We start from the raw sequence: 16,398 nt of genomic DNA, 5'->3' as shown, positions 1-16,398 counted from the left end.
CATTATTGGATGGAACTTCTTGGTCTTATATTTTATATTTAGATTTATTATATTTTACTGCAATCTTATTATTTCATTATATTTTGTATATGAGCTATCATGTTTTGGATGTTGAACTGTATTAAACTATATTTTAAATAAAAGTTGTATAAAATAAGAATTATGTTCAATTCTTCAATTTTAGCATTGCAGCATGTATAATTCAGCCTGTGATCATGAATTACGAGAATTTTATTAATATTACCTTTATTTTTAAACAATTTTCTCTTTAAAGCTTCAAATTTTGTCTTTCGTTAGACATTCAAATAAATTTCGCCATAGTCAACACTCTACATACCTCATTGTTGCTTTATACTTATAATTTCTGATAATTTTGTTTCTCAGTTCCTCAAAAATTTTCAACTCTTCAGTTCAGTTCTTTTACAATCGGATAATTTTTGAAAACAAGTCAACCAATTCTGTCTGATCAACATCCTTATCATTTGGAATGACTGGTTCTTCATGCTTTCTTTCTTTTTTGGGCTTGTTAATTTGGATATTTGCAATATTTGCGGATGCAACAATAGGTTCATTTTCGTCATCATCTTCTGGTTCATCTAAAACGTTCAACGAGTACATCTTTTGGAAGTAAACTCCATCAAACTGTAAATCCGAGCATAAGTTCTTCATTCCAATACATGACAGGCATGAATTCAAAATTAGGTACATTTTACAATACAAGAATGTACAACGCAAGGCTCGACTATTAACTTTTTTCGGATAGTCTGTTGAAAAGTCAAGTGGAATGACTTTTGATCGGGTATCAACAATTGTTTTAAGGATGCAGCGTGCATCTAAGATTGTCAATGAATTTTTCTTGACTAAATACATTAAAATCATACAGTCAACTGTATATTCTTCAGTCATACACGGAAGTTCAAGATCACTTAATTCCAAGTCCATTATCCAGAACAGCATTTTCATTTTATCTAATGTTGACATGTCTCCAGTTAATATAGTCTTGACTGATGGAATTTCAAAGTCAGGATAAATAATTTCAAGTGGATATTTATGGAATTTCATGTCCTGACTATCAAGCATAACAACTTCACGAGTTGCGCGATCAGATGAATTTTTCAATAATATTCCAGCTGTCTTTTGAATCAATGGCAAGACTAATGAATTGAAATTTTCCATGTCTGGTGAGTTAAGATCCATAAATACTGGCGAGAAGAATATTGGCTTATGATTGAACAGGATTTCCTCTGCAAAACTCATAAAATCATTTTTAATCTTCTTCAAGATATCGTCATCAATATCTGCAATTTTTGGCTTGACTGGTTCTATTGGATCAATTGAATGCTTTTCCATCGATTTCTTTACATTTTCAATGAAGCTTGCTGGATAATTTTCTCCAAAAATTCTTGTTGCCATTTTAACATACGAGTCTTCAGTCAATGGAAAGTGTAAATCTTGAATAAATCTTGCAACTGACTTGAACTTGCTGACTGATCCAAAATGATATGTGACTTTTCTTTTCATACCTTCCTCACATTCAAGCTTATCGACGAGTGTAAAAAACAACGGTGCATGTTGATAACTAATCTTAAAATGGTTCAAAATTGCTTCCTTGTTGATTTCAAGAACTGTCATCTCTTCAATATTCAACTTTTCATCCGACCAAATCTTCCAATCGCCGGGAAGAAGGAACTTAAATGTACTTAAGCCAAGAATCCAAGTACATTTGACTTTATTAGCAAATTGAGCCATATAGAAAGAAGGTGGATGATCAGTGGAATCAAATCCATAAACCTTTCCATATTTTTCAGCTGATTGGATCATACACAGTGTAACCATAACATTAAACGGATAACGGTTCAGCTTAAAGTTCTCTAATAACTTATCAAATTCTTGTATGGTCTGGATATTGTCAAGTAATTTAAGAGCAGCTTTATAGTCATCAGATCGTCTTGTCAAAAATTCTTGGTCGTTTCCATTTGGCTGTAAAGTTAAACAGTTCTATTAGCTCAGGCATGTTCTTAAAAGTAGACTTCCATACCTTTTGAAATGCAAAGATCAATTCAGCTCCGCATTCAATTAATCGCTGGAAAAACTGCTCGACAGTATGCTTAATTTTGTTAAGTTGATATCCACAAAGTAGTTCCTTCTTGTTTATCTTGAAATGGTAGGTCAATGTATGCAAATCAATCATAATTTTTGGCTTTTTACTGGAAGTTAAGGATTTAATTAACGGATGTTTAATAAAAGTTAATTTCTTTAAAATTACTCTTTAGCGTTGATAATCTCCTGCTTAATATCAACTATCTTGTGACATTCCTTGATATTTCGCAAGCAATAGCCATAAAATCCCTTGATTCCCATCTTAATTAATTAATTTTAAATTATTTAGTCAATCCACGAGTCAAATTTACCGCCAAATTTAGCGGATATTCATAATTTAAATTTTCTTGATATTTTCATTAACGACTTTCGTTAAAAAACCAACGGACAAAAAAAATTCAAATTTTTTAACGAAAATGTAAAACCCTGCTTGAAAGTTGACAAACCCTGTGGAAAATTATCTAATAAAATAATTTATTAATTTTTCCACTTAATTCCTTAATTAAATTGGGTTTTAGGAGAATGGCGTCGTTATTAAGGAGCATCTCATTAGGTTTACGCAGTGGTCTTGCTCAAAATAGTGGTAAATATCCAAACATTGTGCAATTTAACTAAATCTAATTTTATTTTTGTTGTTAATAGGAATTTTGTCATCAGCACGACGACTAAAACATTCGGAACCAGCCGTTGTTGAGGAAACTAGACGTAAGGATCACATTATTTAGTTACTAATGAATAGTTTTAATGTATTTAATTAATTTTAGCAACTGTCCGTAAGCCAAACACTGTTCAACGAAGTCATTTTATTGATTTTGGTAAATATGTCGCCGAATGTCTCCCAAAGTATGTACAAAAAGTTCAATTGACTGCTGGAGATGAATTAGAAATTTTAATTGCACCAGAAGGTGTTTTGCCAGTGCTTCAATTCTTAAAGGATCATCATCAAGCACAATTTGCAAATCTTGTTGATATCGCTGGAATGGATGTACCATCTCGTGAATATCGTTTTGAAATCATCTATAATATTCTCTCAGTTCGTTACAATTCAAGAATTCGTGTAAAGACCTACACAGATGAACTTTCACCAATTGACTCATGTAATGAGATTTTCAAGGCAGCAAATTGGTATGAACGTGAAATTTGGGACATGTATGGTGTCTTCTTTGCAAATCATCCCGATTTGAGACGCATCTTAACTGATTATGGATTTGAAGGACATCCACAACGTCGCGATTTCCCTCTTTCCGGTTATGTTGAAGTAAGTAGTCTGTATTGACTGATTTTAAGTCAGACATTAACGTTTTTATGATTGCAGCTTCGATATGATGACGAGAAGAAACGTGTTGTATGTGAGCCACTTGAATTAGCCCAAGAGTTCCGTAAATTTGATTTATCAGCTCCATGGGAACAATTCCCAACGTTCCGTAATGCTAATCCAGCAACAGAAGAAATTGAAACCAAACCAGCTGAACAGAAGTAAATAAAATGATCAGCAGTGCTAGAAAATTTTTATTTCGGAAGAATAATAAATTGTTAATAAGAGGAAGCATGTCAGGACTCTGATAAAAAATATCTAAAATAAAATATGTGTAAAAAAAGGTTTTTGGGGATTGAAATATTTGATTTCATACTGCAAGTTGTGGACGTACCTGCAAGGAAGACGTGGATGAATGAAGCGTTCAGATCCAGTAAGAGGACAGAAGTTTATTTTTAATTCTAATAGTGAGCAGGTCACGGTTTTGAAATTAATTAATTATAGACAAGTTTAGCCTTCTCAAGAAAGAAATTAAGCAACAGCTGTACACCGACGAACTGCAATAATTATGCAAATATCGAAAATCTTCTTCAGAACTCAAACTTGTTCAGCAAAAGAAATTACCAAAAATGTGGCTCTATTATACAACATTTAGCAAGCAACAATTCTAGATTCACACCCATTTCCTTATTCAAAAATCAAAATCAACAAGAATAAGAAGTGAAAATATTAACCGAGATCAAGAGTTGAAAGTCTGTCAATCTGTTGTTTACCAGATTCAAGAACTCGTCCAATTAGAATCTGGTCATTATGCATATATTAAGAGAAATGATTTGAGCAAGGATTCCTATTAATTTGCAAAAAATTCCCCCGATATATCCATTATCATAAAATTTGTGATTTTATTCCTAATTCTAATCTCGTTCTGGTCAATTCTGCTTGACAAAAAAAAAATCGAATTTACGATCATCACAAAGACATCGTTGCAAATGTTAATCGAGTCATAAGTTCTCCCAAAACTGATGTTAATCGGAATCAATTCATAATTTACTGTCTAAATGTCTTTACTCCGTATTTCACCATACTAAGACACAACTTATTAGAACCAAATCAAATCTCATTGTATAATTGCATCCAATTATGACACCTTAACAAGTGATTAATATCGGTTTAATGCAGCTTTATGCTTTGAACAAGTGCTAATGTAAATATTGACATGCACTTGAAAAACCTGACTTGAAATATATCAACATAAGGCAGTTTTCTGAAATTATATGCATACATGTGCTGCATTATTATGACTAATTATCAACTACCTACTTAATCAACAAAAAATAATAATTTATAAACTGTTCGACAAGTACGATGATTTAGGCGCATTCGAATGTGCATATTGAGAAGTTGAAGTATATTCAAAAGTAAGTTCGGAAGGTGCAGATCGCAAAAGTTAGTGTTAAACTTCAACTGGCAGATTTAATAGTTGACATCAGTCTAGTGATTTTTCAAAAGTTTAGATAATTGTACTTCTTAAGTCCCGAGCGAGACGCTGTGGTCAATTTTAGTTTTGACAGATAAATTGGGTCTGGTCAAGTCACTTTCAAGACATTTTGACGCAGTGGTGGTTTAGCGACTAGTTGTATTTCAGCAGTTTAATTAGACAGCGTAAGATGTAAGAATAAGTTCATAAATGATGTAGTTAGAATGAGAAAGATCCAGAAGCCATTAATTCCAAGTGAAAGGCTTCTCCTGGAATGAATTTAGATGCGTTGTAATTGACTGAATAATTAAAATAAGGAATTTACGTGAACACAGGTTCTAAGTTAGATACACAACTGCTTAGAGAAGATTAGGCGCTTGATACGGCAGTATACTAAGAGCTAAGTGGGTATACTTCCTTACTTACTTCGCTGGCCGTACAGATCAAGTGTGATCCATGGCCTCCCTCAGTCGGCTCCTGAAGCTGTCTCTATCACTGGCTCGCGCTTGTGGGTATACTGCAATATAATGCTTACTAGACAACCAGTAAGGGTAGTTCTAAGCTGAATACACAACTAATTAGAAATTAGTACGTTTAATTGGTTGAACGCAGCAAACAAAAGTGATTTTCATACCTTGATCAAAGTGTAAGAGCCTCCAATTATTCAAACACCGGTCAACGACCCTTTAAGATTGTTCTTAATAGAATAAATATCCTTGTTATGCGAAAAAATTAGATAATTTGCCATTATCACTTAATTCGTTAGCAACACAAATAGAGAATAACTTAATGTCTCTAGAATATTATAAACAATCAGGCATGAGTACGAATTATAGACAGCAGCACATTTCTCACCTAAATGCGCTAAGAATAATGCAATAAATTTTTAATAAGAATTTGAAGCAGTTCTAGATTTATTTTGCATAGTCAACGAATACCTTAGTGCTTATTAGATATTAATTCTACATTCTCACTCAAGTCAGTCATAAATAAATCCACAAGCCTCAGTATGACTTCCATAAAAGAATCGTAAAGATAGTCGGGCCTGGAAAAACGAATTTTTTAAGTCAAATATTCCGAGCATAATCAACAACCAATACAGTCAAAAAATGAAAAATTCTCCACTTTACTTACTTCATACTCTATATTATCATCACATGAGCCAATATGATCGTACTCATGAGTAAAACTTCTCGCCTGCTCTCAACGGCATGCATTTAACTTTTTGTATTTACTTTATTTAAATTTTTCTCTGATTTTGAAATGCTTTAAAAGGAATGGACATCCAACGAAAAAAGTTCAGTCGTAGAATTTCTGTTCAACAAGCTGCAGTGACGTTCGGGTAAAATATTGTGAAAGAATTTAAAAGAACTCTTGATAGAATCATACAAGCTTAGCACAAATAAGCATCAATTGAAGATAAGAATAAGAACATTAAATCACCTGATTATAAAGTTTGTGAACGGAAAGTAAAGTCAAAAGTGTACAAAAAATGGAAATTCTTGTTAAAAATGGAAATACTGAAAATTATTCGAATGGAAATGGAAAAGTCAAAGATGACAATTCAAATTTCTTCAATGATCTGAACTCATCACCACCGAGAACGTCATCACCATGTTTCTCATATTTTGGAGAAAAGTAAGTAAATATGCGATAATCATGCTAATCATTCACGTGTTGTTGATGATAAATTGCCAATTGCCTCGCTTCTAAAATATTTGCATGATTTATAAAAATAACTTCAATGATAAAATATAAGTAAGTAGAGGAGATGCTGAATTTATAAGAGTAATAACAAAAACACTTGTTGCTCCAGAAACTTGTTTGAGGTATTGTCTTTCCTGTGTGCAAAAAAACACTCCCACAGATGGAATTTTTATGTGAAAAAAGCATTGAAATTTCTCGAGAATAATCATTTAAATGTTAATTTTTGTGTATTAAGTCAGGTCCGAAAAAGATTCTTGATTCTTGCTCCATTCACTAATCTTTAAAAATGTTCTTTTTTACAGCTTTACCTTTGAGATTATAAATGAAATCAAAAAGTATTTATTTGAGAGAACGAAAATTCGCCCAAAAATTGGCATCATCTGCGGTACTGGACTAGGTCATCTTGCTGATAATTTGACGAATGTTGACAGCTTTCCATATGAGGATATTCCAAATTTTCCAATCTCAACTGTCTCTGGTCATGCCGGAAAATTGGTCTTCGGATACTTAAATAATGTTGAAGTCATGTGCATGCAAGGACGATTCCATTATTATGAAGGATATCCATTAAGTAAATGTTCGATGCCTGTCCGAGTCATGAAGATTTGTGGATGTACTCATTTGATAGCGACAAATGCAGCCGGAGGGTTAAATCCTTCATATAAGGTCGGAGATATAATGATTGTCAAGGATCACATCAATATCATGGGATTCGCTGGAAATTCTCCACTTCAAGGTCCCAATGATCCAAGGTAACTTGATAATTATATTTGCATAATTATTATTTATTATTCTGTTTATTCTTTGATAAGATTCGGTCCACGTTTCCCGCCTATGGATAGAGCATATGATCCTAAACTTGTTAAAATTGCAAAGGAAGTTGCTAAAGAAATGAAGATGGATAAGGAAATCCAAACTGGCGTATATACTTGTGTAGGCGGTCCAAATTATGAAACGGTCGCTGAATTAAAAATGCTAAAATTATTTGGCGTTGACGCAGTTGGAATGTCTACAGTAAGTTATCTTTTGTTCTAAAAATTTATTATTATTTACTCAAGATTAAGCTACGGCATAAGAATTTTAATATCTTTATTGTTTTATGTCTCATGTCTAGGTACATGAAGTAATAACAGCACGTCACTGCGATATGAAAGTATTTGCATTCTCCCTTATTACCAACATGTGTTATACAGATTATGAAGAGAATGAGGAAGCTAATCATGAAGATGTTGTCAACATAGGTCTACAACGTCAGGACAGGATTACAAATTTTGTCACAAAAATGGTGCAGGAAATTAGTTTCGAATTAAATAAGAAGCATTAAAGCATAAAGTATCGAAGCAGCTCATAAGTACCAGTTCCATTGTATTTTATTTCATTTTTATTGTGTCAAGTTTGAGACTGACGCAAAATAATATATATTAAGTGTATAAATAAATAAGTAAAATGCGTAAATAAAATTATAAATTATAAAAACTAAGATTTTCTAGAAGTGACTTACTACCAAGAAGAAAGCTCATTAACAGAACACACATTCATTCATTGATAACATCAATGACCTTTCTAAATATATTCATTGAATTCTTTTTATAAACATGAATGAATTTCACCAACATGAGTTGGTGGTTGGAGGAAGGATAGCAATTAACAGATGCTGGTGGGCAGGACACGTTGGTAAGGAGGAAGGGTGCTGCCAGATTCTTTTTTGGGGTGACAAAGAGGGAAGAGTATTGGAGTTGAATTTGTCGAAAAAAAAATTTTGCTAGATTTTTTGAAATTTTTCACAAAAACTCAAATTGAAGAATGTTTTGATACCCAAAATATCCCTTCTCCTTTCTCCCCCTTCTATCTGAATACTCCCTAGTTAAGAGACCAGATAAACATCTTATCAGATTTTATATTTTTATTTTATTATGCTTCAAGGTTAAGTACAGTAATTTGATAATTGGCAAAACATTACAAAATTGTAACATTTTATGAGACAAGCGTAGATACTTGGCGGATTTTCACCTCGACATCAAAGGGAAATTATTCAGATTGTTTTTCAGAAAACATTTAATCTTCACATTGATCTTTTAACAAATGTCGAAATTTCCCAAGAAAAATGGCATGATCCGACTATGTCGACAATATTATTTGACAGGATCGCAGCAATAATGCAATTTCATATTCTAGCGCTGATCAAAGAATATTTCAAACAATGGTGTAATTCATGCTTCGTATTGTTGTCATTAATAGTCTTTCAGTTTGTAGTTTAAGGACGGTTAAAGAACTCTTGGAAATAAACTGTTCATTGATATTAGGTTGCAAATAAGGAAGGGCATGAATCGCAGTTGATATGCGAAGTAAATAACCAAGCAAGAATTGATAAATGGTGAATTTCCTGCATTTTTCACCGCTAAAATGGATCGAAATCAGACTTTGCATCCTAGCGAATACGTTGAGCTTTTCGAGTTTACTTCTTTACAAACTGATCAACTTGAAATGGACTCAATTTTAGCAAAAGGTAATTTATCACTAACTTAACTTAAAATAAAGTTTATATGCAGTTTTTTACGCACGAAAAAGCATCAATGTGCAAAAACAACGGAAGCAAAAATGTAACTACAAAGTAACAAAAATGTGGCAATTACATCATAATTAGGAATGTTTGATAGACTTAATTAATATTGTTAATAATTCATAAGCACTAATATATTAAAATGCATCATTGTTGTGATCCTGTCCCGATCGGCACATATTGAAATGTGGAACGAGGCGGCTGTTTAACTTAAACTAAATGGCAGTCACTTGATAAATTTGGTTGTTACTGACCTCGTAGTCATGGTGGCAACAACTTAATGTATGCCGAACGGTTGTCATATATATTAGCCGGTAAACGTTTGATTTTATCGTCAATGTTCTGTTTTTCAATTGATTGAATATTAAAGCTAGACCGATAAGTTCCTGGATCGGATGTGTTGATACTTGATAAGGATTCTACAGTTCTCAATATCCCAAACTGGCAGAAGTTATTGAAAGATAGAGCTATACTACTCTAGATAGAGCTCTAAACGCGGCAATGGGCCCCCGAGCGCCCCAGCCAAGGAAGTAAGAAGTAGTAATAAATCTTTAAGCTAGCTTATAATTAAGAAGGTTATTAATATAAATGAATTAAGGTTAGTTGCAATTCTTTCATTAAAATCCCACTTACTGTAATACTTTCCTTTGGATTGAATGTCAATTGCCATTAATGTAGTACTTTATTCGATATAAATTGGAATAAACTTTCTTAAAAGTTCACAAAAGCTCTGTCATCTCAATTATACTAGAATTTTCGGAGTAAAAAAAGTGAATTAAGGTGTTATTTAATTTAAAGCAATATAATTATATAGACCTAGATATAAATTTTTCAAGACTACGAAGAGAAAACTTTTTATTGCATTTTTAATTTATAATGATAAACATAATAAAACGTGATTTAAACAGCTGACTACGGCTGCAGACAGCTTCAGCCTTGACATCGAGCATCTTAATTCTTTTAGTACTAAATCTTAAGAATCAATTAAATTTTAATACAAAAAATTTTAAATTTTTTAATTAAGTTCCAGGTATAAGAATTGTTTAAAGCTATGCCATTGACTCATGTTTGTAAATAAACTAAAGAATTCAGTATTAAAAAAATAGGAAATACGAATTTTATACAAAATAAAAAAACAAATGCATCCACAATCAGCAAAAACCTAAAAGCATGCTATAAACGTGAATGAGATTGCTTTATTTTCATTGATCACGAGGAAAAATTTTAACGACGAAAACAAAACATTATAATAATGACTGATCAGCGTCTGTTGCAGTGGTTCTTAAACTGTTCAATAATTCCCTAATGTTCTTGAAAAATTTAAGGAAAAAGAAACAATTGTCGAATTTTTCCAAAATGTTCTTTAATTTTGAAGGTTAGGAACTTCTCAGGACTATTTCCCTGGCAGCACTTGCCGTAAAAAAGAATCAGAAACAGCAGTCACGATGCTGTCAGGGTCACCTTGCGTCTTACCGTTTAAACGGCAATGTATCGGCACCCTAGTAAACACACTGTACTTTGTTTAGGTCTCCAGCATCAAAATCCTTCAAAACCAACCATTCAGGCTCCTTTGCCAATCCAAAATGAGCTCTAAACTAATGTTGTCATGATGAAGCATTCTGCAAAATCATCAAAACAACGTTTTATTGTGCCGCAAGCCGAAAAAGCTTTTGAAGAACTGTTTTATAGCGTGTAGAGTGATAAGAGTAGCTGATTTAGTGAAGGCTATATATTTCGTGTGTCTCAGAATCTCATAAATTAGCATGCAATGATGGAAGATTCTGGAAAATCTATAGTTAATTGATTTAGAAATAAGATTCAAAGATAACATTCAGTCAAATGTGAAAAGTGGCTATGACTATGCATTTAATTTTATAAATAATTCAACAAAAGCAGCCCAAACAACACAATTTGTTTGCTAGGGTGCCTTTATGATACTGTATTAAAAGTAGGACTCGAAAATTGCATACAATTACAAGAATTTCATGTAAATTCATGCAATTGTATGTAATACTTGCAAGCAATAATTGCATACTTACATGTAATTGTCGAAGTAGCTCTGAGTCAGATTTCTCGAAGATTCAGTCGCGACAAATTATCAAGAATACCAGGAAAGTCTCGTTCTCAGCATCAGAAACCCATAGCCTCTGACGACATCATACTGGATGTTTTCGACCCAATTTTGCATCTGAAAAATGCAGTTCTCTGCAGTTTTGCTGCTCGGGCAATATTATCTGATGCAATCCTTCAAAACAATTTCCGTAACATCAATAAATATTGATTTATTGACTGTTTTCTAGAAATATCAGAACTAAATATCACTAGTTTTAGATTTCAACCATAAATAAAGACTTGTTAGAAGTCAAAGGTGTCGCTCACATCAAAAAATAATAAGAAACGACATAATTGATAATAAGACTGCTGTTATTCTCACTAAATGATCATTAAAAATATAGATTAAGTACTAATGACTGATGTACAGAGTAACAATCAAGCTTTCTTCTACTTTTACTCCAATAATTATCCCAAGAGAGAGTGCGAGAGAGAGTTGTTTACAAGCATAACTGCGAATTCCTTATTTTTTTTCATTCACACATTTGATGTTTCGTATGCAATACGTCATTAAAACGAGAGGTCAATCTGTGTATATACAGTCACAGTCTTATTTATTACTCACATTCTCATAATATATTGAAGAGGGATCGTCATCAACAAAACGCGTTATCGCTGTCTCATAGCAAATTGAAGCCTTTAAAATAGCAAGAACATCTCATTAAACAATCAGTTTGCAACCAACATTTGGAGTGATCGGAACTAAATAAAAAAAAAATATTAAAAATAATTAATTTAAATTGTGAGAAAGTTTTTTTGTGTGTGCCTTAATAGTTCTCAATAAAATCAATAGAAGATGCCAGAAGAAACAAAATTATTCCTTGAAACACCAGCAATTCCAATAACTGGAAAGAAGCCAAATTCATATTCATCATCAAGTGTCTCACCAAGAACATCATCGCCAACCTTGGGCGAGAAGTAAGTTTCCGTTATTGACGGGTTCACAAAACTGATAACTAAGATTTATGTTTTACGGCACAAGCCAATTATTATTTTCGGTCTTTATAATTCCTCGCGTGATTATATTATGGAATTTTTACAGTTGCGATGTGCAGTGATCTTCTCAAAATAATTTTTCAAGGCAAGCCTTTATCAAGATTCAAATTATATATATTCGAGACCCTAGTGACCAACATATTGACAGTCTTTATTTATAATTTGATTTATTGGAGCGAATAGCAAGTCGTGCGCCTGATTATTTTTCGCTATATTTTGCTATATTTTGAGTGTCAATGCACAATCAGTAAGCTAAATATAGAAAAAAATGAGTTATTTGCGTTAAATGTTTAAACCTGTTGAATCACAGGAAAGGTTATCATAAAGTTTTAAAGCTTAGAAGCTTAGTCAGAAGGTGCAAATCCCGTGCCGCATGTCAACACACGATTTCATTGTTTGTCGTTAAAATTAGTTGAAAATAGTAGTAAATATCAGGGCATTAACCGAGTAATGATAGTCAGGGCAATATCCAAGTACCGAGTATTGTGATGGCAATATCCGAGGACCGAGCATTGTCACTACAGGATCCGAGTCCCGAGTATTGTTAAGACAATACCCAAGTACCGAGTATTGTTAGGGCAATATCCGAGTATGGAGTATTGTCTGTCAAATACCCGATTAACGAGTATTATCAGGGCAGGACCCAAGTACCGAGTATTTTTTGAGCAATACCCGAATACTAAGTATTGTTTGGGCAATACCCTAGTACCGAGTATTGTTTGGGTAATACCCGAGTACCAAGAGTTGCAATGACAATACCCGAGCAAGAACGATACCCGAGTACAGAGTAGTTTTTTGGGAAATACGCGAGTACCAAGCATTGTCAAGACAATACCCGACTATTACAAATAAAGAAGGCTCCACCAAAACTCTTTTGCTAGCAACGAATGGAGATCCACTCCGTGTAGCTTCCATATAACTGACAAATAGACCCTTAAAAGCTCTGTGACTAACTCATCTTCTTTTGTGTCGTTCGGAATATTAAATATTCTGTTTGATCATAATTGAAGCATCGAAAGACAGCATCAAACCAGAACAATCGATTCAATCAGACAGAATAATTACGTAAGCACATTGAAAGTGCAATAAACAATCTTGAAAAACAAAAAAATATTATTAATAGCAAATCAATTCCTGTTGATGTAGCAATATAGCAACACGAGAAAACTATTGATTGATAACTTGATCAAAATAATATTATTGTGGGGTATAAAATAGCCTGACGTGTCATGATCTCCTACGGAGCAGACTTTGCTTAATCAGACGATTTTTTATTTCTATTATCGCAGTTATTTGTCTTATCAAGTTCATAAACTAGCGAAAACATCAAGTCGCTATTCACTCAAAAATTGTCCGTACGAAATTTTATCAGTTGTCTCTGCTTATTAACCAAAATTTTCTTTTTATCATGATTTAGCTACTCATACGATACAATTGAAGAGATCGCAAAGTACCTGCTAAGTCGTACTCACATTCGACCAAAAATTGGAATCATTTGTGGCTCAGGATTAGGACATTTGGGCGAAACTTTAGATGACGCTACTTATTATCCATACGAAGAGATTCCACACTTCCCAGTCTCAACAGTTGTTGGACATGCCGGTCGAATGGTTTTCGGTACATTAAATGGTGTTGAAGTTATGGTTATGCAGGGACGATTCCATTATTATGAAGGATATCCATTAACAAAATGTTCAATGCCTGTTAGAGTTATGAAAGTTTGTGGATGTACACATTTAATTACCACAAATGCAGCTGGAGGATTGAATCCTTCATATAAGATTGGTGACATGATGTTTGTTAAGGATCACATCAATGTTATGGGATTTGCAGGAAATAATCCACTTCAGGGTCCAAATGATCCAAGGTAAGCAACTTGTTGCTTAATAAATGGCATGAAGGTTCTAATCCAATTTGTATCCTAGATTCGGTCCACGTTTCCCACCAATGAATCGCGCTTATGATCCCGAACTCATTAAAGTAGCTGAAGATTTGTCAAAGGAAATGGGTCTTCAGAATGAAACACACACTGGAGTCTACATTTGTCTAGGTGGTCCAAGCTATGAAACAGTCTCAGAGTTAAGAATGTGGAAAATGCTTGGAGTCGATGCCGTTGGAATGTCAACAGTAAGTACATTTCTATGGCCATATTTAATTATTTAATTATCCATTTAATTTATTATACTTAATCTAATTAAATATATTTATTAAAATAAATATAATAGGTCCATGAAGTCATTACTGCTCGTCATTGTGATCTTAAAGTGTTTGCATTCTCACTAATAACAAATAAATGTATAACAGACTACGACTCAAATGGGGAAGGTAAATATAATTAAATATTAAGTTAAATGTTTGAGGCTTTGATTTCTGTGTTGAGGTTTATAGCTCTAGATTTGTTCATTTCTCAAGTTTATGGCATGAATAATCATCTGTATCTCTTGATTGTGGAAATTCTGAGAAGATTAACTGCTTTTAAAGCATTAAGACAGTCACCCGAAAAGCAAATTATGTAGAAATGGTCGAAAATCAAGTTCCAGGCAGACTTGACTCTGACCTTTCGCTGGATTTCATAAAATCTGACCTAAACCCAAAGTCATGATGTCCTGGATCCTGATATTCAGTAATTTCATCTCCATTTGCTTCCCGGGACAGTAAATTCCCAAAATTGTTGTTCAAAAACGACTACGTCTTACCCAATCCTAGTCTTCTTCTTAACAGACATGTCCACACTTATCTCATTCTAAATTTATTGTTTTTGAACTTTTAATTGGTATTTCAACATAATTTTTTTCCTAATGTAATCTTAATAATATATGAATATTAAGATCCAAAAGAAACGACGCAATTATTAAGTATATAGAACGTAATCAGTTTCCGCATAACTGTTTCCAAAACAAAAACTTTAACCTCCCCAAAAATACCAGTAAATCTATAAATAGCCAAACAAGCTTTTAAAGATTAATGTCAGTGCTTATTTTAAATTGTTGTTTTTGTTTTTTTATCTAGCAAATCACGAAGAGGTGATCTCGGCCGGAGCCAAGCGTCAAGATGTCTTAGCAACTTTCGTAACACGAATGGTCGAGAAGATCAATGAAAAGATGTAATCTAATATGATAATGAGTCCAATCACATTCCAACATCAACAAAAAAAAAAACGTAAACAAAATTCCATAAATCCAGTAACTAGGATCGTTAAGATATCTTAATCCTTATAAATAAGAACTAAACGCTAGGTAAATGCCGGTCGAATGATAACTGTAGAAAGCTTTGAGCAAGTAAATAGAATATTATGGTTATTAGCAGAGGTCGAAGTTGGATTGAGTTTGCTTTGGATTTGTTGAGAATTTATTAAAATTTGAATGGGATTTTTCTGCTTACGCTTGTGAAGTATATAATTTCATACAAATTTGAGTTCGAATTCACCGCATTTGGCTAAAAATCGATTGAAATTCTGCTGACTCTTGTGAAGTATAACATTTCATACAAATTTGAATTCGAATTCACCACAGTTGGCTAAGAATCGATTAAAATTCTGCTGACTCTTGTGAAGTATAACATTTTATTCAAATTTGAGTAAGAATTCGTCACAGTTGGCTAAGAATCAATTAAAATTTGTACCAAATGTTATACTTCACAAGAGTTAGCAGAAAAATTTCCATCTAAATTTGAATCAATTCATATCGAACCGCAACTTCAATTTACCTTCGACCTCTGATCATTAAGAAAAGCATTTAATTAGACATTTAAGTTAGATGTAAATAATTCATTGAGTACTTATGTTTTGTTTTTAAAATGGATCATACTAGTAATTAATAGGAAGATGCTTCTAAAAAATATCAAATAAAAAAAAATAACTTTTATTTAATATGTCAGTAAATTGTTTGTTTTATGAATGACTCGTGATTATTGTTGTTTTTACATCCACAGCTGAGTATTATTAAAAATATTTTGATTCCAACAATTACGTCAGCATATATTATAAATCAAACACGCATATGTATACAGCTATAAAGCTCTTTTTTTTTTTCGTCAACAAGTTATTTTTTGGGGGCTCGTGTTGTTTATCATTGTCATGTGCAGGAAAATACCAAGAAGAAATACTTAAAATAACAAACCCGAGCAGCATAAAGACATAATGCGGTATACAGCATTATTTGCTATAAATTGGACCGTCACGATGACGTCAGA

The 16,398-nt window shown here is 32.9% G+C and overlaps 4 protein-coding genes across 4 annotated transcripts; 3 read left to right on the top strand and 1 right to left on the bottom strand.

Annotated features, from left to right (window-relative positions):
* Positions 1–96: 96 nt before the first annotated feature.
* Positions 97–2,407, bottom strand: LOC139094184 (uncharacterized). The gene is made up of 3 exons (XM_070645159.1): positions 2,267–2,407; positions 2,039–2,207; positions 97–1,980 (listed from the first exon to the last, which is right to left on the bottom strand). Exons 1-3 carry the CDS (start codon positions 2,359–2,361, stop codon positions 421–423), a joined length of 1,824 nt encoding a protein of 607 aa, XP_070501260.1. The 5' UTR covers positions 2,362–2,407; the 3' UTR covers positions 97–420.
* A 120-nt stretch (positions 2,408–2,527) lies between these two features.
* ND-30 (NADH:ubiquinone oxidoreductase core subunit S3) lies at positions 2,528–3,711 on the top strand. The gene is made up of 4 exons (XM_070645129.1): positions 2,528–2,683; positions 2,743–2,805; positions 2,865–3,358; positions 3,416–3,711. Exons 1-4 carry the CDS (start codon positions 2,623–2,625, stop codon positions 3,578–3,580), a joined length of 783 nt encoding a protein of 260 aa, XP_070501230.1. The 5' UTR covers positions 2,528–2,622; the 3' UTR covers positions 3,581–3,711.
* Positions 3,712–6,110: 2,399 nt separating this feature from the next.
* LOC139094199 (purine nucleoside phosphorylase-like) lies at positions 6,111–8,019 on the top strand. Its single transcript, XM_070645176.1, has 4 exons — positions 6,111–6,470; positions 6,842–7,291; positions 7,352–7,553; positions 7,654–8,019. The coding sequence occupies exons 1-4, from the start codon at positions 6,325–6,327 to the stop codon at positions 7,861–7,863; spliced, it is 1,008 nt and encodes a 335-aa protein (XP_070501277.1). The 5' UTR covers positions 6,111–6,324; the 3' UTR covers positions 7,864–8,019.
* A 3,857-nt stretch (positions 8,020–11,876) lies between these two features.
* Positions 11,877–16,087, top strand: LOC139094170 (purine nucleoside phosphorylase-like). The gene is made up of 5 exons (XM_070645142.1): positions 11,877–12,129; positions 13,625–14,074; positions 14,133–14,334; positions 14,433–14,532; positions 15,217–16,087. The coding sequence occupies exons 1-5, from the start codon at positions 12,008–12,010 to the stop codon at positions 15,312–15,314; spliced, it is 972 nt and encodes a 323-aa protein (XP_070501243.1). The 5' UTR covers positions 11,877–12,007; the 3' UTR covers positions 15,315–16,087.
* Positions 16,088–16,398: the final 311 nt, after the last annotated feature.

The sequence above is a fragment of the Chironomus tepperi genome, unplaced genomic scaffold, assembly GCF_022539635.2.
Source record: "Chironomus tepperi strain 1889 unplaced genomic scaffold, CSIRO-AGI_Ctep_v1 contig_351, whole genome shotgun sequence".
In the NCBI taxonomy this organism is placed as follows: Eukaryota; Metazoa; Arthropoda; class Insecta; order Diptera; family Chironomidae; genus Chironomus; species Chironomus tepperi.
This window is presented reverse-complemented; position numbering and strand designations above follow the sequence as displayed.

Excerpts from the sequence above, each read along its gene's own strand:
- LOC139094170 (XM_070645142.1), top strand. The coding sequence starts at position 12,008 with ATGCCAGAAGAAACAAAATTATTCCTTGAAACACCAGCAATTCCAATA. Across the intron at positions 12,130-13,624 it reads TCGCCAACCTTGGGCGAGAA|CTACTCATACGATACAATTG; the intron begins GTAAGTTTCCGT and ends ATCATGATTTAG. Across the intron at positions 14,335-14,432 it reads ATGCCGTTGGAATGTCAACA|GTCCATGAAGTCATTACTGC; the intron begins GTAAGTACATTT and ends TAAATATAATAG.
- LOC139094184 (XM_070645159.1), bottom strand. The coding sequence starts at position 2,361 with ATGGGAATCAAGGGATTTTATGGCTATTGCTTGCGAAATATCAAGGAA. Across the intron at positions 2,208-2,266 it reads GAGATTATCAACGCTAAAGA|TAAAAAGCCAAAAATTATGA; the intron begins GTAATTTTAAAG and ends CTTAACTTCCAG. Across the intron at positions 1,981-2,038 it reads TGATCTTTGCATTTCAAAAG|CCAAATGGAAACGACCAAGA; the intron begins GTATGGAAGTCT and ends TTAACTTTACAG.
- ND-30 (XM_070645129.1), top strand. The coding sequence starts at position 2,623 with ATGGCGTCGTTATTAAGGAGCATCTCATTAGGTTTACGCAGTGGTCTT. Across the intron at positions 2,806-2,864 it reads CGTTGTTGAGGAAACTAGAC|CAACTGTCCGTAAGCCAAAC; the intron begins GTAAGGATCACA and ends AATTAATTTTAG. Across the intron at positions 3,359-3,415 it reads CTCTTTCCGGTTATGTTGAA|CTTCGATATGATGACGAGAA; the intron begins GTAAGTAGTCTG and ends TTATGATTGCAG.
- LOC139094199 (XM_070645176.1), top strand. The coding sequence starts at position 6,325 with ATGGAAATTCTTGTTAAAAATGGAAATACTGAAAATTATTCGAATGGA. Across the intron at positions 6,471-6,841 it reads TTCTCATATTTTGGAGAAAA|CTTTACCTTTGAGATTATAA; the intron begins GTAAGTAAATAT and ends TCTTTTTTACAG. Across the intron at positions 7,554-7,653 it reads ACGCAGTTGGAATGTCTACA|GTACATGAAGTAATAACAGC; the intron begins GTAAGTTATCTT and ends TCTCATGTCTAG.